Source organism: Podarcis melisellensis, assembly GCF_964234715.1.
Source record: "Podarcis melisellensis genome assembly, chromosome: 16".
NCBI lineage: Eukaryota > Metazoa > Chordata > Lepidosauria > Squamata > Lacertidae > Podarcis > Podarcis melisellensis.
The window spans coordinates 39259203-39281582 of NC_138533.1; the positions used below are offsets into that span (position 1 = coordinate 39259203).

General features: G+C 47.5%; 1 protein-coding gene across 23 annotated transcripts in view; it reads right to left on the reverse strand.

The window, feature by feature from the left end:
* NCOR2 (nuclear receptor corepressor 2) overlaps positions 1 to 22380 on the reverse strand; it is a 343395-nt gene that overhangs the window by 40516 nt on the left and 280499 nt on the right. For all 23 annotated transcript variants that reach the window (XM_081892760.1, XM_081892767.1, XM_081892762.1 and 20 more), the window contains 8 exons: positions 16867 to 17028; positions 15201 to 15337; positions 13902 to 14007; positions 13582 to 13686; positions 12466 to 12569; positions 6750 to 6900; positions 2399 to 2548; positions 313 to 399 (listed from right to left, as the gene is read on the reverse strand). In XM_081892760.1, the coding sequence (XP_081748886.1) occupies positions 313 to 399; positions 2399 to 2548; positions 6750 to 6900; positions 12466 to 12569; positions 13582 to 13686; positions 13902 to 14007; positions 15201 to 15337; positions 16867 to 17028 (1002 nt within the window). The remainder of the gene's footprint in view (positions 1 to 312; positions 400 to 2398; positions 2549 to 6749; positions 6901 to 12465; positions 12570 to 13581; positions 13687 to 13901; positions 14008 to 15200; positions 15338 to 16866; positions 17029 to 22380) is intronic.

Here is a 22380-nt window from a genome sequence, read left to right on the forward strand (position 1 = left end):
GGGGATTCGGGAAACATGCAGGGTGAGTGCAACTCATACCAGCTGAACTCCCCCTTTGTGTCTCCTGAATCCCTTTCCTCCCAGAACTTCCCACAAACTCCCAACAAGTCCCTCATCCTCCTGAAGAGATGATTCAGCTGTCATAGGCAGAAGGCTGGATTTGGCTGACAGACAACCTACTGCAGGACCCAAAACAATTGCCAGAAAAGTAAACAACTACTGAATTAGGATTAGAAAAGAGATTATCAGCATGACAGGCTGACAAGTTCTGCACCCAGGTTAAATTTCCACGCTCCCTTTGCTACACATTACCTTGCGTGATAGAGCCCCGGATGTGATGCGGTTCTTTCAAATTGAGGGGACTGTGGCGGTCGGGTGGGATGGCTCGTCCCATTAGACCTAGAGTTGCCCCCCACAAAAGAAGAAACATATTAAGACATTTCAAAATGTGCACTTTTTATGCTCCTCTGTTCCCTCTGAGAACTTCTAGAGTTTCTATAACCAAAAAGCCAGACAGCAGAACTGGAATGAAGGGTCTTCCCTTTACACTTCGTTTCCACTGTGTTTCCTTTTCATTTTAATTGGACTGTAATTTGGAAACTAGCCCAGCTGTCTCCAAACTGGTGCCCTTTTGGTCCTGCTGGCAGGGGCAGATGAAAGTCACATTTCAAAGAATCTAGAAAGCACCTGGCTGGCAAACGTGGAGTTGCAGCTTGTTCCTTTATTACTTTCTGTCTCCTGCCCCCACCCAACCCACTCATTACTAAGCACATGAAAGCACCACAAGCAAATTATGAAGACCTGCACACAGGCACCTTGCTTCTAATTATGAAGAAATGTGGGGGTCCCCTCCACAAAGGTCTCCAGCAGCACAGAGGCCTCGTTCACAAGGTGCAAGGGAACACGTGTAAATAACTTGGCCATAAGCGCAGGGCCAAAAGTGGCTCCAGTGGTCAAGAAGGCAGTTTCTGCATGTGCTACAGAGGGAAGTGAGGGGGAGATGGGACTCGTCCACCTGGGAAGGGAGCCCATCTAGGAGAAGGAAAACTCTGATCCTAAACCTTTGCTGCCTTGTGGGCTATCTTCAGGAGAGGAAAAGGCTAATCCTACACAAATCCGGAGGGGAGTCCCTCAGATGGTTGGATGGTGCCTTGTACACCTCCTTCCAGCAACTCCTGCAGCCAAGCTGGCACCCAACTTCTTGCTCTGCTTTCCTTTGGACCACACCAACAAGGCTTGTCATGTGGGCAGCCCAGAACCTCCAGACACACTGCCCAGGCTTGGGCACCAAGGAGGTCACTTCGGTGCTGCTAACACAGCAGTTTGACTTCACCCCTGGAGGCAAACTCCATTGTCTTGAGACAGATGGATGCTAACAAGAAGAAGGGCAGGGCAGCTGATGTCCTTCCACCAGTGGCCTAACTAGGACTGGGAAAGACACATTGCCCATGTGATCACATTATTAACATGCATTTTCTTGCATGCATTCGAGGTTTTGATGTATTATATCACTGCAATTCTTTTATTTGTTTTTACTTTTTATTTCTGTATTCCGCCATGGAACCTAATGGTGAAGGGTGGGCAAGAATGCTTACTAATAAATAAAAACAAATTTTGGGACTGCACTGGAAGTAAATGGCTTCTGCACTGCTGGCTGTGCCTCTGAAGAGGATCCCTCAAGTACTTCAAGAAGAAAGATAAAACACTTCTAAATTCCAGCTTACAAAATAAGAGTTAAAAATTGATTGAGATTCTTAAGTCTTTTTGCAGGCTGAAATAAGGAAATAGGTAACCCAGGATCTACAGAGATGTTATATTCAGGTCTTATGGATAGCAGATTCCCAGCTTGTTTGATGTGCATGGAGGCTTATTGTGTAGGATGTCCAAACTAACATTCTCCTCCAACCCTTCCCCTTTCATTCTGAATGATTGATTTTAGATGAAAGGAAACAAGAGGAATGAAATAAATCCCGAGAGACAGAAAGCAGCACCAGATTAAAGGACACAGATGCATAACGCTGAATGTTTGGATGGAGTGGTCCGTATGCCGCCATCAGAGAAGAAGGCATCAGCCACCTTTATTGGAAACCTGATGGATTGGAGAGAGTACACATGAATGGACAAAGCTGCCTTAAATGGAGACCGGCCACTGGTCCATCTAACCCATACTGTCTACTGTGACTGTCAACAGCACTCCGAGGTCTCAGAAAGGGTTTTCCCAGCCACCTGCTACCCAGTGATCATTTTAATTGGAGATGTAAGGGACTGAACTTGGGACCTTCTCCACGCAACCTGTGGGCCCTGACATTACACCCCTTCCAAAACACAGCAAGGGCAACTGATGATAAGCAATACAAATTTGACTTGACTGTATGCAACATTGTTTGTGAAAGCCCACCTTCGATGCTAGCAGATGGAAGCTCACGCCCAGATAAACCCCGTGATCCTCTCCCTTCCATCATGTCATAGGTCCGTTTGATGCCCATGGCCTCGTGTTGGGCTCCAGAGTTTCTGCTGTTCTCTTTGGGACACTGTGCAACAGCACCACCTGAAGGGGGAGAGGTAAAACAAAGCAAAATAAGAGATGCATGAAAGTCCAGATGAAAGATTGCAAGACTGCGGCTCATGCTTAAGGCAGGACATTGGCCGAGGGGAGTCTCCGAGGCCTCAGTCCAACATAACTCAGCAGCTTCTGTAAACATTCCAGTTTGGAGTCAATTCCCGGGAACCAAGTCATGTTTTCCCTCCCAACTTGCAATTCCAAATTTGGTGGCCTTGTGCTTAGACTCACCCCCAAACTTTCCTAGTGCCTGTCTCTAGCCAGCAGAACACTGCAAGTCAAGTCCAGGCCTGGCAGAATTTGCCTTCACCTTTGCTTTCCTCTCTAGAACAAGCCCTTTGTGAATATAGTGGCACTCCCTTATTTTCTTTATGTACTCCTTTAAGATCTCCCCAACCCCCGCATGCTGCTCATCAGTCTGCGGAGAAAAGACAACTCAGAACCACTCCATATCAACCGGAACGCAAAGGGGAAACCTGCCTTTCTCCCCCTCCGCCCCCAAATTTGAACCAACAGATGAGCTACAACGCTCCAAGCTTAAAAAGCTGAAGGACGAAATTTGAGGAGGAAAAATAGCAGAACAAAGGGGGGGGGACTACAAAGAGAGAGGCCAGTGCTGGGAACATGCTGTGCAGCCAGAGACCAGAATGATAGCAAGACATCTGCTGCTGCGCCTGATATCCAACCTCATGCAAGTGAATCTTATCTCTGTACAAGTTCCGAACCCTTTTCTTCCCTTCCGTGAGACCAATTCTGACAACCATTCTTATTTATAGAAGTTCAGATTTGCTGCACAGATGGTACTACAGTCTTTATCCATCTTACGAGAGACAATTGGCAGAGACCCAGCAGTGGTAACCCCAAGCAAACCTTGAAAACTACTCTAAAAACTCCTCCCAAGTTGAAAAAGCTGTATAGATTTTTTCTGCAATAGCTACTGAAAGGGGCCATGTGTTCGCATGTGTGGCGTAACAAGAGCGCACACCATTACATCATAGGAACACTGAAATGAAGGAAGGTGCCCTGAAGGCTACTCTGAGTTGGGCTGGTACTGAATACCACCCTTTGCTTCCTCTCTCACCCAGCAACCAAACAAGATATGGGTGTGTGGAAGTAAGCTATTTGGGGTCATAAAAATGAAATTTCTGCCCAAGTTGCCAATTCTTCCTGCTTTTAACAGGCTCAAGTCATGCAGTCAGAGTTTAAAGGAGCTGAGTTTTGAAACACGCGGGGTGTGTGTGTGCATTCCTACATCCTGTCATCAACAAACATCTGTGCTCCTCTGTTCTCCCTCTGCTCCCGAGCATGTTTATGGGAAAGGGGGGCAAAAAGAGAAAGAAAAGGATTCTGTAAACATTTCCCTTCCCCACAGAAGAGCCATTAGCAATAAGAATAACCAATCTTCTGCAATTAAGCTTACAGACGCTGTAAGCTTTTGCCTCATTAGAGCTCTTTTCTTGGCAAGTATCACTGTGGCATCAATGTGTTGACAGTGCTCCCCCCTTCCTGTCCACCAGAACTCAATCACAGATTTATTTATTTTTAAGCTTCTCCCTTTCTCGATTCGACACTTCCGTCCTTACAGACTCTGCTAAAATTCCAAAGAGGGCTTTCAGATTTCAATGTCTTTCTTTTTAAAAATCCAACTGAGATTTTCTTCCTCTGAAGAGCCAGTGTCCATGTGGCCCAACAGGCTGGTGTTACTCACCCTTGTTTCAGCAAAAATCACCCACCAGGAAAGATGCCTAAACTGTTTTTATCCGTGTTGACTCTGCCAAGAGATTTTTGGGTAACTCTTGGCCAAGTCTTTTGTTCAACACTTGCTATCTGGTTGGGGAAAAGTTAAAAGGCAAGAAAGGAAGAGGAATAAAAGATGCCTTATATGTGATGCCAAGAATTTCCCTGAAAAGAGGGTGAGATATACTTTAAATGCTTATCCACACTTACTTTGCCCAGCTCTGTCCAGGCAGAGGTTTGCACTTTCACGCTCCATGTCTGAGTGGTTGTGGGTTGGGTTTTGGTTTTTTGCCTGAGCTTTCTCCATGAAATCCCGCTCAAAGCTGAATCAGAGCAAATGTCAATTCAGGTTCTCTGTGGATAACTGTTTGCTCCGATCCAGTTTTAAAGAGTTGGGTTTTGCAGGGAAAGCTCTGGAGCAAAAGAAGAAAAAGAAGAAAAATGCTCAGACACAGAGCTTTAAATAGCAAACTGTTCCTGGAAAGAGCAGCTGCTATTATTTATTTTATTATTTATTTAGCCTGTATCCTGCCCTTTTGCCCCAAAGGAACCCTGGGTAACAGGGTCTCCACCCCTCAATTAGTAGCTAAAGGTACACACACAAACAATGGTGCCACCTTGCAGGAAATGCTGCACAGACTTTGCTAGGAATCCCAAAGTACAACTGGGGCGACAGTGGCCAGATCGACACTCACAACCCACATACATGAAGTCCACAGCAGAAAAGCTAAGGCCCAGCTGCACAGCCTGGGAGCCATTTTGGACTCACAGCTGTCCATGGAGGTGCAGGTCAATTCTGTGTCCAGGGCAGCTGTTTATCAGCTCCATCTGGTACGCAGGCAGAGACACTACCTGTCTGCAGACTGTCTCTATTGGAAGCCGTCCAGAGTGGCTGGGGAAACCCAGCCAGATGGGCGGGGTATAAATAATAAATTATTATAATATTATTATTAGGACCCTTGACAATCCTCTTCTCCAGGTGAGGATACGAGCCCAGAACAAAGGTCTAAAAGCTGACCCTTCTCCTTTGGCAGCCAACATGGCAGTGCTGTTCACATGGCCTGGCTTTAGCTCTGTAGCAAAGACAAGTGGAGGCAGACGGAAAAAATGTTACTGGGAAAGGAAGCCATCCATTTGGAGTGATGTGTAACTTATAGGCATGGTGCAGATGCTGATTTGTGAGAGAGATGCAGAAGGGCACATGGGGCAACACAGATTAGGATCTGGCTCTTACCTCTCAACTGTGCTCAGCACAAAAAGCGATGCAGTCCATTAAAACAGATATTCATGAAATCACAGTTGCATCTTGCCATGCTTCCAGGTCAGGCAAGGCATTTGACATCACACACCATTGCCAATCTGCATATTCTGCAGCCCTAGCACTCGCACTGTTGGGCCCAAAATATGGCCTGCAAGGTTTATCCCATTCATTGAGTATTCTGCCAACTGGGGCAAATCAAGAAGCAGCCCACTCTCTCAGCCTAACCTGCCAAATATTGTTTCACTGCCCTGGCTTCACTCTGACCAGAACTATACTTGCCTCTGGCTCTTGTAAATGACTTCCAATAGGCATGACCTTACAAGGCCTGTCAGCAGGTTTATATGGAAGCAGGCAATCCTGCTATGCCTGGTCACCACAGGACCGTTCTCTCTACCTTTTGCAGCTTAATGGACGCATGAGAAACAAGTGGGCAGGAGAGGTTCCCGTGGCCCATCTGCCCCCGCACTGCAGCCTGCTAGGTGAGGTTTGATTAATTCCCTCTGCTGCTTCTGACCTGCTGGGCTCCTTTGTGGTCTGCTTCAAAATTCAGTCAAAGAGGAAAGAGGCAGGAAATGCACACGCTCAAATGACTGCTGAGCTTTCTGAAAACAAAGCCATGTAGGCACACTAGGCCCCAAAGGTTTCTTTCCCGTGCTTGGAAGGGGCTTCTCTGTGATGGGTATGTCAATAGGTTCTCCAAAAAATCACATTGTTCTGATTCAGACATAACACTAAACCACAGCAAGAGCCTTATGAGCAGATTGGAAACAATCTGTCCCTGGTTTAAATGAAATACAGTTTATTGATGTGTCTGAACTGGGAAATGTGGTTAGTCTCTAAACCATGGTGTATTGAAATAAGTTGGGACTGGAAACCATGGTTTGATCTTGGCTTGTTTGAATAAACAATACTTTAAAAAACGCCAGAGTTTGTCTTTGCCAGATATACTGTCAAACCAAAGTTATAATTTTAACTGGAAGCAGAAACTTCCAATCTCCTACTTGAGGGAGAAGGGAGGGTTTGAGCAAGAAACTCAAGCACACCTTAGTGTTATGTCTGAGCTGGGCTAATATTACTAACCCCTTTGCCATTCCTATATAACATATCCTGCCTCATTTTCAAGGGCTGCTACTGGCTCCGTCATGCAAAGCCTTCTCTCACAAGTGGTGCCAGAGAGGAATTTTGACTCACCATCGTAGGTCAGGACATGTCCCTTCTTCCCCTCGTAAATGACGTGTCCCTTGGGCAAGGCGTCCTCTCTCACTTTCTCCGCTCTGCTGGGGCTGTCTTCTCCGATTATCCTGGTAATGGTTCCTTTGTACAGCACTTCGGCTGGGGTACCCTTGGAAAGAGACCAAGATCCATATTTAACAGTGTCATAAACAATTAAGGCAGAAGCAGAGTGGGAATGTGAGCGCACGCGCACACACACACACGCACACACAGATGAACACACTGTTCCAACAGACAAGCTGGACAAAGGGGAGAAAGACAAGCAAATTCCATCCTGCAATGCCACTTGCTGTCACAACCAACAAATATGTACAGCTTAATTATTGATGGGCACAATAACTGTGGCCTGAGTTTTGTCCAGGACAGTGGGGGGTGGGGGGTGGGCGAAGGTTAAGTGTTTCATCTTAGGTTGCTGGGAAGAGATGAGGTGAGAGGAAGATGGAAATGACAGGCACCACAATTCAAGAAGATGGTGCGAGCCTGAGACCTGGTACGGCAGACTTTCTGTATGTGAAGCTGAAATGGATGCCAACACCCACACCTCTCCAGGTTTCTTTGATTTCTTCCTTCTCCCTGCACTGACCCTGAACCTCTGTATTGTAGAAAGGGGCCAGTGGGGATTTATGCCTTTGTGCATTTCAAAAATCAGCTTCCATTAGTCATAGTTGGGACACGCCTTTGAATGTGTGGAAGCAAATGCCTCTTAAAAGAGAAATCTGCTGTGTGGTAAGTCAGGTCATTGGTCTAGCTCCTCCAGTCGCTCTCAACCTGGTGCCATCCAGATACTTTGGACTACAAATCTCATCAGCTGCAGCCACCTTCCCAGTCTGGGTGCCTGAGAGCCTCTTGTCTGAGTTGCTGAGAGTAAAATCTGGGCCACAGGGTATGCACTGAGTTCTGGTCCTACCCACCGCCATCCACAATTTGCACAGGAGTAGAGGAGTTGTGCTTAGAAGACGTTCTCTTGAGGCCCACCTTCCCTAGCAATTATTGATTTGGGGAAAGGAATAAAAGGACCACACAGAACCATAGAATTGTAGAGCTGGCCCAAGGGGGGCACAGGCGAAAAACACATAAATGGGGGGCAACGGCACGAGACTAGGGAGCCACAGTGGGAAGTGAGAAGTGAAGAAAACACAGAAGTAACTAAGAAAACAGAAAAGAAAATAGAAAACAGAGTAGAGTGAAGAGAAAGTGACCGTGCTTCCCAGTGGATGGAGCACCATGCGCACTTTGCAGCAATGTCCCTTCCTCTTCCTTCTCCCTCCCATTTTCACACTCCATGCTGCCTGCATCTCCTTTGTCACGGGCAAGGTGCATGGGTGCAGCAGGGTTGGGGGGGGGGCTGTTTCTTTGTGCAAGTATTACTGTGAAAGGAGGTGATCTGTGGGCATCCCTCACAGCAATATACCCGGATATAAAGAAGCCTTTTTTCTTGTCACCAAGCACAAGGGTCACATTGATTGAGAAATCAATTTTGATGTACCAGTAATTGTATTTTGCATACATTACAAAAATTATAAATAAAATATAATCTATTTACAAACAAAACATTTCAACTGGTAGGACAGGGGGCCACAGGAAGGAAACAAGGTCAGAAAGGGGTCACGGTTGGAAAGGGGTTAGGAAACACTGATCTAGTCCAGCCCCCTGCAATGAAGGAATCTTTTGCCCAGTGTGGGGCTCAAACCCATGAGATTAAGTCTCATGATCTACCAATGTATTCTAGAAAAATATTTGTTTGTTTATTTAAAAGCATTTCTATATCGCTTAATATCTCTAATGAGTGCATAGTCTAAAATACAAACAGTATATAATTAAAACAGAACCACAACCTAAAACCAGTAGCACAGCAATATAAAAACTCATAAAACCATATAGAAGTGAATAAAGCAGAAATCATAAGACTCAATCATGTAAAAACAGGGTTGAATCTTATGGCTCAAGTTGTCTAAAGATACTTGTGGCTGTTGCAGGAGGAAGGACATTCCACAAAGACACCCCTTGCTTCCCTATTCACAATCCCAGGCACAGATTGAGATCACAGCTTGCCCTCTTCAGGCATCAAATCTACGTAAGTGAAGAGTACCAGAATGCAATCTTATGTATAAGTGGCATTTGTTTTTTTTTGGGGGGGGGGGCAGCAGCTAGGCCACGTATTTTAATCCTACCCTTCCTTGATTCAGGAAGACATATCAGGTGAGCGGATTGCTGAGCTACCGGGATGATTGCTTGGAGAACATGTTTGTTTTTACAAGGAACTGATGGCTCCAGGGAGTAAGGCTAAAGGAATGGAGACTGGAAAGAGATGAACAATGCCCAGCCAGGACTCAAGACACAGAACCAGAAAGAAGCAATCAAGAATATCTTAACACATCGCTGGAGGTTGCTCTGAGAGCTTCCCTGTTCAATGTAAATGGAGTGCGCTGTTCCTACGCAAGAGGCACAACGGCGCTGTTTTCAGTACCTCACCTGTTAGCCCAGCTTGACTGAAAACATTTGGTGGCAGCTTTCTACACCTTCAGCTGAACTTCCCCTTTACAGCAGATATGCTCAGAGGGGATTTGAAAAGAGAGGGGTGGCAGGTGGCTGTGGAGAACACAACTCACCTTTAAGCATCTGCATTCTGCACATGCGGCTTATGAATGGGTAGTATTGGCTGTCGCAGCCGAGCAACAAGAAACCATGATTAGCCCTGGAGGATGCTGGGTGGGTGGCTGTGGGTGGGTGGGTGTGCACACACACAGCACTGTGCACAAGAGGGCATTGCCAATCTAAAGTCCTTCTGTGTAGGAAACAGTGTGCAAATGTACATAAATCACCATGTGTATTAAGTGCCTAACACAAAGCCTTTCATTACATGGACATGTGATGTATATGTATCGGGAAGTCGGAAGCACAATGGGGGCTTCATTTCACCCAACAAAATATACATGTGCCTGCAAAATAAGCACAGAAAATGTTCAGTGAAGGAATTCTAGTGCATTAAGGTGCTGTAGCAAAGCATTAAGTGCTGTAGAAAAGATTAGCAACCACCTTCAACTCCAACTTGGGATGCACAATAATTTGCTACTCCCCCCCCCCAGCAGCTGAAGTAGTAGGGAGAAAGATAATGGAGGGGGGGGAAGCTACCAAGAGAGGGAGAGAATGACAGAAAGAGACAGAGAGAGGACTGGCAGGCATCCCAAGCTGAGCAGAACTGTTGAAGACTGCCTCAAGGCAGGGAGCCAGCTGAGTGCGCTTAGCCCAAACCAGCATGGTGAAGGTCAGCACCTTGCAAGTGACATCTAAGCATCCATTAAAAGATCAGTTCTGAGCCCCAGATCCACACCCCCCCCCCCACTCCTGCAAAGGCAGAGTTGTTCTACATGGGACAGAAATCCTCCATCCTTGGTCAGCCCATTGAGTTTGAGGAAGTGAGATATGATCAATAGGATTTAAACCTGCATGCAAATCCTAATGGTTGGGGCAATTGGTTGGCTATTTAAGAACCAGTAGGTGTGAATGATTAATGCGGGTGGCGCTGTGGTCTAAACCACAGAGCCTAGGGCTTGCTGATCAGAAGGTTGGCGGTTCAAATCCCTGCGACGGGGTGAGCTCCCGTTGCTCGGTCCCTGCTCCTGCCAACCTAGCAGTTCAAAAGCACGTCAAAGTGCAAGTAGATAAATAGGTACCACTCTGGCAGGAAGGTAAACGGTGTTTCCGTGTGTTGCTCTGGTTTGCCAGAAGCGGCTTAGTCCTGCTGGCCACATGACCCGGAAGCTCCCCCAGCCAGTAAAGCGAGATGAGCGCTGCAACCCCCAAGTCGTCTGCGACTGGACTTAACTGTTAGGGGTCCTTTACCTTTTAGGTGTGAATGATTAAGGGGTTAAAGCACTTCAACTGCTCTAGTTTTGAGCTGATGCGCAGTTTTCAGTAGCGTTAAACTAAAAGGAAGCCAACCTCAGCCATTATTCTTCGCCTCTGCCGTCTTCTGCAACCACTAAGTGCCCTCCGCTTGTTTTGGGCAGCAGCTTCCAGCCATGCTAGCAAGCACATCAGAAGAGCCGAGGGGCACCTGGCTGGAGGAGCTGGAGCCAGTGCAGTTCTGGATCTCCCCGTGACAGGCCTTCTAGCGGCAGCTGAGCTCTTATTTATCCTTCCCAGATAAGGAGCCCAAAGTGAGGGCAGAGGAATCCAGAGTGTTTATAAAGCAGCTTTATAGATCTGAACACCAGCCAGCGAAAAATCTCTAAGGGAAACAGAGTCTATCTGCTCGGTTTCCAGATAAAGCAATAACTCAGCAGCCCAAAGTGATCACCCACTTGGCAGGGATTCTGCAGCTGGAGATGACGGATGGGAGTCGGAACTCTCTGGTGTGTGTGTGTGTGTGTGTGTGTGTGTGTGTCCGAGGGACAACGCCTGGAAGAAGACCCAACCCATCTGGCAGCCCACTCTGTTTCCATTGCCTCCTAAATGATACACTGACTTGGGGAGAGGGGTTTTAGGAGCTGCCAAGCCTTTACCCACATTAGCGGCAGACCAAAACCAGAGAGCCGTAAAAGAATGGCTCCTTGCCCGCCTTGTTCCTTTTGCATTTCCTCACAGAGGCTAGTCTACTTCTCAGGCTAACAAGGCAGGGGCAGACCCAGGAGTAGGTGGGGGCCTGTTACACGCATTGTTCTCTTTCTGTGCCAATTCAGAATGTCAGTATTTCAACAAATCCGAGAGGGAGGGCAGAGCCTGGCACAAGTAACTGGTTATCATTTGTGCTGCTCAAGTTGTACCTCTCCAGAACATAAATGAAACTTTATAAGGAATAATAAAAACAAGACCCAGGTCCACTTCAGTAAGTCACTGTGAGGTTTATAACTGCAACATGGGAAAAAATATATTTACACATGCACTTCCAAGGAATAACAATTCCTAGAATATCAATATTGCTAGTAAAAATTATGCAATAAAAACTGAAATAAATTATTTTATCAATTTGTAAACTGCCTTGGGTGTTTCAGATGGAGAAAGGTGGGAGAGATTTATTTATTTTAGTCATTTACATGCCACCCAACAAAAGAAGTTCAAGGGGCAGTTTATAACAGGACTGTAGTTTGTCCTACTTAGGAAACAACCCGCTAACGTTCCTTTTCATGAAGACGCTCCAAAGAATGGAACTTCATCCTATGCCTAATCCAAGCATCTGGTTTTGGCCACAAATAGATGCATTTACCCTCCGACGGCACAAGAGAAGCAGAATTTCCAGCCAAGAAAGCATCGCTCCTAAGCTTATGAGGCAAGAGTGCACCAAGTTAAATGCTGCAGTTAGAACGATTGTGGGATGCCCCTCTTGGCACACCCACCTCCCTGCCCTGTGCCCTTCAGCAAGGTTGATGCACTTGGTTCTATCAGGCTTCTCAGGCCTTTTCACATTGGGTTGGACTAGATGACCCTCAGGCTCACTTCCAACTCTAGAATGCTACGGTTTTCCATCTGTCAGCAAACTCCCATGTGTTGTTCAGCCTTGACCTAGGCCCCTTGGGCTCCACAGCCTCTCTGCACAAACTGAGAAATGCGCTCAAGTACACAGGTCTCCCACATGGCAGGGGAAGGTGGACAAGCGCTTTCTCAGGGAAGCTTGCCTCCCTAGGAAGTTCCAACCCAATTTTCACTGACCCATGGAAGCAGAGAAGAGACCTACGTGTGTGATGGATCCTCGATACGTGATGGGAGACTCCGATGGCGGCCGTGGGCTTGGGGTGCCTTTCGTGATGCTGCCTCCCGACAACGAGCCCAGGGATGTTCCTGCAGGATACAACCATGTCAAAAATGCCACCAGCCTGGAGGAAGCCCAGGCACTGCAAATGAAGGCACTGGTGGGTAGGGGGTGCTTTTAGACAGGGATGGGGAAACTTTTTCAGTTTTTTCTAAGGACCGCATCAGCACCCGGGCAACCCCCTGAGAGCCACATGCCAGCAGTGGGCGTGGCCAGAAGTAAAAAGGGGCAGGGCAATGGGTGTAAATTTCTGGTTTCTACACACCCTTCTCTGCTCTCCCGTTCAGGCAGCCAAGACTTCAAGGGCCCATTCTAGACAGGCAAATACACTCAGGGGAATGAAGCAGAAGCAGTGGGGGGGGGCCTGGAGAGGCCTGGGGAGCTGCAACTGGCCCCCAAGCCTGAGAGCCCCCGGCCCCACCCCTGCTTTTAACATTTGCCAGTTTCTAGGGCGCTTCTGGACACTTAGGAGGTCAGAGGTGACATTTAGGAAGAAACAACTTAGCTATGGACGTTTCCCTGTTTGAACTCCTCTGATGCACGCAGGCAAGGCCACTCTTGGTCCAGTATGCCAGACAAAAACAGTGTCCACCCGGCCGTATAAGCCATGCAAACATCTCCTTAGAGCAGCAAGGTTTTCAGGGACACTGAAGAAACATTGGGAAGGACTTCAGCTCAGCGGGGAAGCATCTATCTGCTTTGCATGCCGAAGGGTCCCCAGTTCACCCCCAGCATCTCCAGGCAGGCAGGGCAAGGCTCTGGCCTGAAATCCTGGAGAGCTGCTGGTTTTATTCTGTATTTTTATGTTGTGAACCACTCTGGGATCTTTGGATGAAAGCTGGTATACAAATAATAGCAATAATAATGATGATGATGATGTTCTGATTCAGCATAAGGATTTCCAAGAATCCTGTGCAACGCCATCAAAAATGCTGGGATGCAACTCTCAAGACTGTACATGGCAGCTTCAGAGAGGGACGCTGCAAGTGACCCCCCGCCCAGGGAATAAGAACCTCAGGCGGCACAGTGCCACTGCCTCACCCCGAAGGACGGAGTTCTCCTGCGACGTCTGCACGACTAAGCTTTCTGGTTGGCCAGCCTGGCTCCGCGGAGAGAGCTGCTCCTGCTTCACTCCAGGGAAAGGCACTAGAAAACATTAACATATCATGCAGCCATGTTACAGTGCCAGAAGAGGAGTGGACTGGGGGTGGGGGCAGCTGTCAGGCTGCTTCCTGCCGTAATTTCTCAATATTCATTAACTGTGAAGTCTCTCTTCCAGCTGCCAGCTGTGGCTCTGGTGCCGACATCTGCATACCCCACCCCTGCAGTCCAAGAGAATGGGGAATGTTATGGCGTCTTACCCAGCTTCTTGGGGTCCACAGTCAGAGGAAGGCCCATGCCGATGGAGCCAATGGGGACTTTTGCATGCTCAGAGCTGAATGGAGTGTGGAGCTGGATAGGCACCCCCTGAAAGGCACATCAAAGGGTGTTGTTACAGGGGAACAAGAGCGACAGGTGCAAGTACCAAAGTAGCTCTGCTGTCACACCTTCTGAAATAAGTCATTGCTGCTGCAGTTTGATATTTCATTCATGCAAAGAGGGTGCTAGGTTCTGCATAGAGGCAATGGAGGACTGATGGGACAAGGATTGAGGGCAAGGATAAAGCTGGATAAAGCCAACCACATGAAACAGTCCAGGCAGCCTTTAGTTTATAGTACTGTTTGCACAAGCATTTTCCCACTGTCACCTGAAAACTGATTATGGGTTTCGGTGGACCATTTAGGGCTTATTCACACTTACCTTTCCTCCACTCTTTGCAGGCATGGTCCACAATACAAAGCTACAGGTCAATGAGCCTTTTTTTTGCTCTGGAGTTTTTCCCATTAAAACTTGCTCTTTAAAGCTCATTTGGAGGAAACAACCATGGAAACCCCAAATTGATGTTTGTTCCGATTCAGCTTTAAAGAATGGATTTTTGTGGGGAACCCTTGGTGCAAAAAACCCAAAACAGAATAAAAACACTTGGACATGGAGCATTAAAAGCACAGACCTCTGCCTGGGAAAAGCGGGAAATGTTATTGCATTCTGCAGGATTCAAACTGCAGTACAATAAAATGCAATCTAAACAATAAAAGAAGTAGAAAGCACACAATTAAAGATCAATGAGAATGTTTAATGCAATGAATGCGCTGCTTCTTGTTTTCAGTCACAAATTGACAGACACACTGCAGACCTCCTAAAGGAACCTCATGGACAACTGTTGGCCTGGGAAGCACAATGTGAGGGGAAACCTCCCCCGCCCCTGCTTATACTTTTAATCCATATTCCTAAATGCAACCAAGGCTGTAAATACATGGCAACAATGTCTGTCCAGATTCATGCTAGCCTCCCTTAGTCTCTCCCTCCTTCCAATCCCTGTTGCTTTCCTCACTGTCTGTTTCAAACTGGAAGCTGCTTGGGGGCAGGGACCTGTCTAATTTTCGCCTATGAAGTTCTGCAAGGTGCTGTACATACACAGATGACACTTAGTCTCTTACACCACTACCCCTCCCCTGCTGATACTCTTTGTCTGGGAGAATCTATAAAGATCAGAGCTGCCATGAAAGGACCTGCCTAGCAAAAGGAATGTCTCCCACATGCCCTGACACCTGAGCCTTTACCTGGGAAATAGAGCCAAGGGGCCTTTCAAGAACAGAAGGATGCTTGGTAGAGATGAGAGGGGGAGGGTTGGAGATGGCGGACAATCTCTGGAAGCCCGGCCGAGAACCTTCATGCATGTTTAAGGAGATTGAGTGACCTGCATACAAAAATAAATAAATAAAAAAACAAGGAAAAAAGCAAGAGTATTTATAATTTCAAATTTTTATTTTTAAAGAAAGATTGCTTCACTTGTTGTGTCAAGCTTCCAGTTGGGGCGGGGAGAGGTGTCTGTATGTGTGATAAGACTAGCTCAGCTGGTTAGTGTGTGGTGCTGATAACGCCAAGGTTGCAGGTTTGATCCCCATAAGAGGCAACTGCAGTGAGAGTCATTGTAGACAATACTGTACTAGACAGTACTGCTGCCATGGGGCCCCGTACCTACGAGCACTGAGTTTCCAAGAACGGTGGGACAGAATGTCTCTCATGGAAAGCTCGTAAGCAACAGATTATGAAAAGTGCTTTCCAGGGGGGCTCATGGTGGCAACTGCTACCTGCATCAGGTTGTTCCCACCAGCAAAGCAAGCCCACTTCAGAGTGCAAGGACCTCAAGGACCCCTCTCCCCATATGAACCAACCTGGACCCTGCAATCAACATCTGAGGCTCTTCTTTGTGTGCCTCCTCTGCAAGAGGTCCGGAGAATGACAACACGAGAACAAGCCTTTTCTGCGGTGGCTCACCACTTGTGGAATGCTCTCCCCACGGAGGCTTGCTTGGTACCTTCATAATATACCTTTAGGTGTCAGGCAAAAAACATTCTTCTTCTCCCAGGCCTTTGGCTAACTAAATAACCTATGACTTTTAAACTGCATGTGTGTGGGGGGTGTTATTATTTTGTTTGTTGTTATGTTATAAATGTTTGTGGTTTTTATAAAGTGTCCTGTGATCCTTGGATCACAGCAATAAGCCGATACCCTTTTAAATGTTCTGTGGGAGGGGGTTATTGGTTTTTATTCTTGTTTTTATTATGTCTTTTTTTATCTTGTGTGTTTATGGTGTGAACTGCCCTGGATGAAGGAAAGTATATGTCAGGAGTGAGCCAGCAATAAATCACTCAGAGTAAGTGAAGTTAACTCTCTGTTAGAAGAAATCAGGATGTGCTCAGAGCTGTCAGGCCTAATGAGCACAGCAATTCTTCTCTGGTAGGCCTTGCCCCTATGAAGCAGTTGTGGAGACTGAAGGTCCCTGCCTTCCCACAGCTGCCTAAGTTTCCTCATTTCCAGGGTTTTCCCAAGCAATCTGAGACTGTGCCTGCATGTCTGCCTTTGCTCCTCCTGCTTCATGCCTCTCCGTTGCAGCAGGAGGGGAAGAAACCCGTGCATCCTCACCAGCCTGACTCCCTCATCCCACTGTCCTGTTTCAGCTTCTGGCTCTGATTCTTGGCTGCTCTCTGACACAGACCCTCCCAGCTCCCTAAGCTTCCAACACCTCTCTCGCGCCCCCCTGCCACAGTCTTCTCCCTCTTCTCCCTGTGACCACTCACTGCCCACTAATCCCCAGGCTCTGAGCCTTCCTTCCTTGGGGGTTCTCTAGCTGCTGCCTCCCACCATTCCTCTGCATCCAGCCAGTACATGATAGTATACAAATTTAACAACAACGCAGCGCAAACCTGACTGAACCTCTCTCACCTGGAGGATTATACTGAAACACGTGAGGCTCTGTGTGTGGAGAGGTTCGGATCAGATCCCTTGAGCCTTGGTAGGGAAGCACCGGAGGCCAGCAGGTTGTGATGGAGGGCTCTCCAACCAGCTTTGGCCCCTCCGGGAGGGAGGTGAAATGCACTGGTTTCTCTGCAAGAGAAAACAAAGGGGCAGCAAATCATCAGTCAGAAAGGAACCCCAAGTAGACAAAACACTGGGTTTGGCTGCAGGACATCCATATGCAAATCCCCATTCAGCCATGATGCTCATTGAGTGACCTTGTGCGGACAATCAGGCTCTTTCACACACACACACACACACACACACACACACACACAGGTCAAGTGATCACTGCAAAATCAAGCAACAACTTCCAGGCGCAGATGGGCCACTGCATGTGTAGCAGCAAAGAGAGAGCCGTTCATATTGCTATCCTGCATCGCTTGAAACGCAGTGCTTTGCAGTGGGACCTGAACATATATGGAGCTATCAATCACAATTCAAAGAAATCAAGGTTCACACAAGTACATATGAACTGCGGCTAATTATTCTCTGTCAAACTAACTAATCTTATAAAACCTTTGTGGGATGATCTGAAGAGTTTTGAGTTACGAAAAGCTCAGTGGGGGCAGGGAGAATAACAACAAGAAGCAACTCTCGTATGCTACAATCCAAAGGACACCTTGCGGGGAAGAGCAGGTGGGAAAGGGTCTTATCTTCTGGTGGCAACCAATCTCTGGTGTACCCACATCAGAAACTTTATTTATTTATTTGAGTCATTTATACCTTGTCCCTATTTAAGCCAAAGGGGCTCTCAAAGCAGTCTACAAAAAGACAAACAAACCCAAACTAGTTGCAAAACTAACTTGTTCAGTTCAGAGTTCAGTTCAAGTTCATGCAAATTATTCTCCCCCCCCCCCAGCATTCAGAATGTTAAAAGCTACTGTGCCGAAGTATACAATGTGCTTAAGAAGGCTAAGAGTACATCAAAGCACACACACAGAGTGGAAGTTTAATTACGATTCTTAGCCTTAAAGGCCCAAAGGCGCTAAAGTCCATAAAGCACATTTAAGAGAATGAAGACAAATGAGAAACTGTTCAAAGTTCTACCCCAAACCAAACTTAATTCACATTCAGTTTGCCTGGCGATTATGGAAACTACTCTTGGGTGCAGCTGGGATGTTTCTGAACTAATTCAGTGAACTTCATTAAACTGAACCTGTTCCTTCCAAGCACTGTGTAAGGGGGGGGGGCAGAGGACATGGGACCCAGCTCTTGGGCTCCAGCGCCCTCCGGCCAGCATGGCCAAGTCAGGGGCGCTAGGAGCTGCGAGTCCAACAACATCTGGAGTCAGCAGCTTCCTGTTCCCTCTGCAAGGGTGGCTTCATCAGGCCTCTGCCCACCAGAGGCAAGGACCTCAAGACAGCATGGCTGGGCTGAACATGGTTCTCCTGTCAGGAATGTACTCCTCCTACATACACAGTACACAACTGTTTAAGAATAAGCCTGGTTAAACGTTACCCAAAGCTGATTCTATCTGCTGCTCTGCTTTTAAATCTGTTGCCTTTATTTGTTTTATTCTGGATATATTTGTCTCTGCTGTTACTGCTAGCCCGCCCTGATGGGTGTTTGCACTTAAGCAGGGACTATAAACCGTTGAGTTAAAAATAAATAAACAAAGTTGCTTTTTCCCAAGTCAGAACATTGTGCCATCTAGCTCACTCTTGCCTACACTGGGATGTGTGGGGACCTTTTTCGACTCGATGGTCACATTCCCTTGTCATTGCCGGGGTGAGGGGCATATGCCAATGGCAGACATGGGCAGAGCAACGGACGTGACTTTTCCCTTTGTGCAGTAGGCTGCATTCCCGCCGTGGAGCCTCTCCATCCTCTCTCCAGGCAAGCAAAAGGCATTGCCACAGAAGAACACACTCCAGCCGGGCAAGAAGATTGCAAGGAGGGTGAAGAGGAGAGCAGTGTGAGGCGTGGCCTGGGGAGAAGGGGACCGGCTTGGGGAGAGGATGCAGGGCCAGAGAGAAGCCCGAGGAGCTGCACTTGGCCCACCCCAGCCTGCCTGGCCTAGAGAGTTTCAGGCCAGGGTCCCTCCCAGACCTACCTGGAGATGCCAGGGATTGAAACTGGGACCTTCTGCATGCAAAACAGGTGCTTTACTACTGAGCTATGGCCGTCCCCAAAAGGAATGAATGAACAAATTATCTGTTTGCCTTTAGTTATGTAAAAACAACTTTACTGAGAGGCCCACAAGCCAACAAACAAATGCCCTTAAGGTCCTTCCAAGCACAACTAATATCTGAGACCAATGGAGAGATGAGGATTGCCAAGACCTTCACAGCACTTTATGTCTACGGAGCAGGTCCCTCGAGAAAAGCAAAAGCCCAATAAAAAAGGAGCAGCATCCACTGTCCCTGTGAAAACTCGTACGAAGGGACTTGTGTGACTCTAAAGTCTGCTTTTACTTGCTCAAACTGCTAGCAATGCAGATGGGGACTGTTTGGAGTTACACCAGAGGTGAGATGGATACTGAGGGACTGAAAATGACCTGTTAAACCAAGGACTTTTTTGAGGGGGGCAGAGATGAGCCTAGGGCCTCTGCGTGGGCCCTCACAGTGCCAGGGCTTCGACCCTGGAAAGAGCCAAGAGGGAGGTCTATGTGAAACACACACACCCATGCTTTGATGTGACCCCAGCATCCGGACAGACACTGGAAGGAATGGGCATGGAAAATTCTCCCAGCCAAGCCTCACCATGTTGGATGCTGCACCCTTGAGGGGGCTATGCGCTCTGCTGGGAAGGGAGATGCAAAGCAATGGGGTTTACTGTCCTGAAATGCTTGTGTGCTATATAGGAACAGCTCCTCACGCTTCTCCCTGGAAAGCCTACCTCATACTTTTGAGAACCAGGAGACTAAATTGCATCTATGTCGCCACCCCCACTTTCTGGCTTTCATGATTTAAGATGTGAAAGATGGTTTTTATCTCCACCTTCAAAGGATGGCATGAAGCAGATGGGAGACACGTCAGCATCAAAGGGTGAGGCTTGGAGGCAGACAGCAGCACAGAGGCCTCTGGCTCTTCAACGGCTTGTGCATATTTTCCTTGGTAATTCTCTGTGCTCCTCCCAGACTTCAACTCTCCCCTCACTGCACTCTCTTTGACTCTCCCACAGGGACAGCCAAGGCTACGCACGGAACCCGGGTGCAGGAATTGCAGCCCTTTGGAGGGCCTTTGCAACAAAGGGAAGGCGGCTGCCCCACAGCTAGCAAGGCCTTGCACCTTGACAAAATGGGGAAGCAATACGCCCAAAAAAGATTTGTACGAAAGCTCGGCTATGGCCCCATGAATAGGGTGAGTGCGGGGCCACCACTGTTCTTCAAAGAAACAGTTGGCATTTATTTAACACTTGTATTGAATAGTTTTCTTTTTAATTTAGCAAACCTGTGTTTGCCTCCACCTTCTGTAATCCAAGCAAAATATTTAGGGTTGCAGCCCATGTTGTTCCTACTCAGTAAACCCATTGAAATGAATGAACATGAATAACTTGGGTCCATTAATTATACTAGGTCTGCTCTGAGTAGACCTTAGTTGGAGACAACTCTTGGCATTTCTACAGCACTTTATTGTCCACGAAGAGCTCCACATGCATTCGGGTGAATCCTGAGATTGTCAGGCAAGTGAGAGTGGGGGGGGGGGGAGTGCCACGTGCAGGGGCAGCAAAGGCCCCACAACCACTGATCAGATGTTTCATCCCTAGCTAGCAGGACCCGGGGTCAGGGGTGATGGGAGTTGTAGTCCAACAGCAGCTGGGGACCCAAGTTTGAGAAACAGTGCACTGCACTATGGGTGTCTCCAGACTGTCAATACTTTGTAGGAGGGATTCAATCACACCGACATACTGTATTGGGACTTTAGGTTTGCAATTAAAACCAATTAAGAAGCATTCTGTTGCCCCTAGTGCAACAAATCCACTTTAAACATCCTGCATGCCGAATGGGGTGGATCACTCTTTTGTTTTATGACAGCTTTGTAAATAAATAATAAGAAAAGCTCAATGAAGACTGGATGGCGCCTAAATTCTGTGTAAGCTTTGTGCAAGCAAATTAGGATGAAGGTTTAATGAATGGGTTGTATGGAGGAGTCTACGTCAGATCACTGCTCCACTTAGCCCAGAACATATTGGAAGTGGCTCTCCAGGGCAGCCTTCTCCAATAGGGTGCCCCCAGGGATGATGGGAGTTGGAGTCAGACAACACCTGGAGGGCAGCAGGTTGACAAAGGCTGCTCCACATTCTTAGGCAGAGACCTCTCCTTCCCAGCCTTGCAGCCCAAGATTCTTTCAGAAGGAGATGTTGGGAGCTGAACCTGGAACCTCTTCCGTGAGAAGGGCTGTAGCTCAGTGGCAGAGCATCTGCAGGTTGGGCTGGGAATATCCCCTTCCTGAAATCAGGGAGATCTTCTACCAGGGTGGACCAGCCTTTCCAACCTTGGGTCCCCAGCAATTCCCATCATCCCTGACAGCTGGTCCTTCTCACAAGGGATGGTGGAAGTTGTAGTCCAACAACAGCTGTGGATCCAAGGTTGAGAAAGGCTGGTATAGACAATGCTGAGCAAGATGGCAGGCTGGGCTGACTCAAGGTAAGGCAGCCTCCTTTTTTCCCCCTAAGTGTGAGCTCAGCTACTGAGCTTTAGATCGCTCGGCACAGAGTGCTGTTGCTGTTTCTCCCAAAGCAGTGGAAGTCAGGAAGCCTGTGCGGGAGCTGGGACAACATGTGCTTTTATTTCTATCACTGAGTGTCTGGTGCAACAGGGGAAATGGCAGGGGAAATTCCTAATGGGAAACGACAGAGGCCCAGAAAATTGCTGGATCCTGGTATAAGTCCACTGGCTGCAATATCCAACATACGTTATTTGGAATGGATCTTCAGCCTCGTGCAAAGGAAAGACGTGTGCTGTGTATATCTGGAAAGCTATTCCACCCCCAGCTGAGGGTGGAAACGCTTTGAAGTCTAAAGTACGAATGCTTTATTTTGACCTCCTCCTGCCATGCTGCAACCTATATTAAAGGGGGGCTATAACTCAGGGTCTTTTTGATAGAACAGCTCTTATCCCTAGAAAGAGAGTTACTATTACCATTTATCAAGGCCCTGGAAATTGGAGCAAGAGAGACATCGTTTATACTATCCGTCATCCAAATGCATGCTCTTGGCTTTCAACTGGCCCTCAAAAGGCCAAGCTAAAAAGGGTGGCTAAATCAATAGGAAACATATTGCTAGCTCCAAAGCTGCCAAGAGAAAAGGAAAGAAAAAGGCAACAACCCCACATTCGCACACTCTTCCCTCCCCTCCCCTCCCACCCCTTGCTCTCGCCTGCTCTGCTTGGCTTCCCCATACAAAAACAAAAAGCAAAATGCAGGGAGAGGAAAAAAAACGGGAACCATCTGAGGGAGAAATGAGAGCCAAATGGGCAGCGCTCCCGTCCGCCAAACC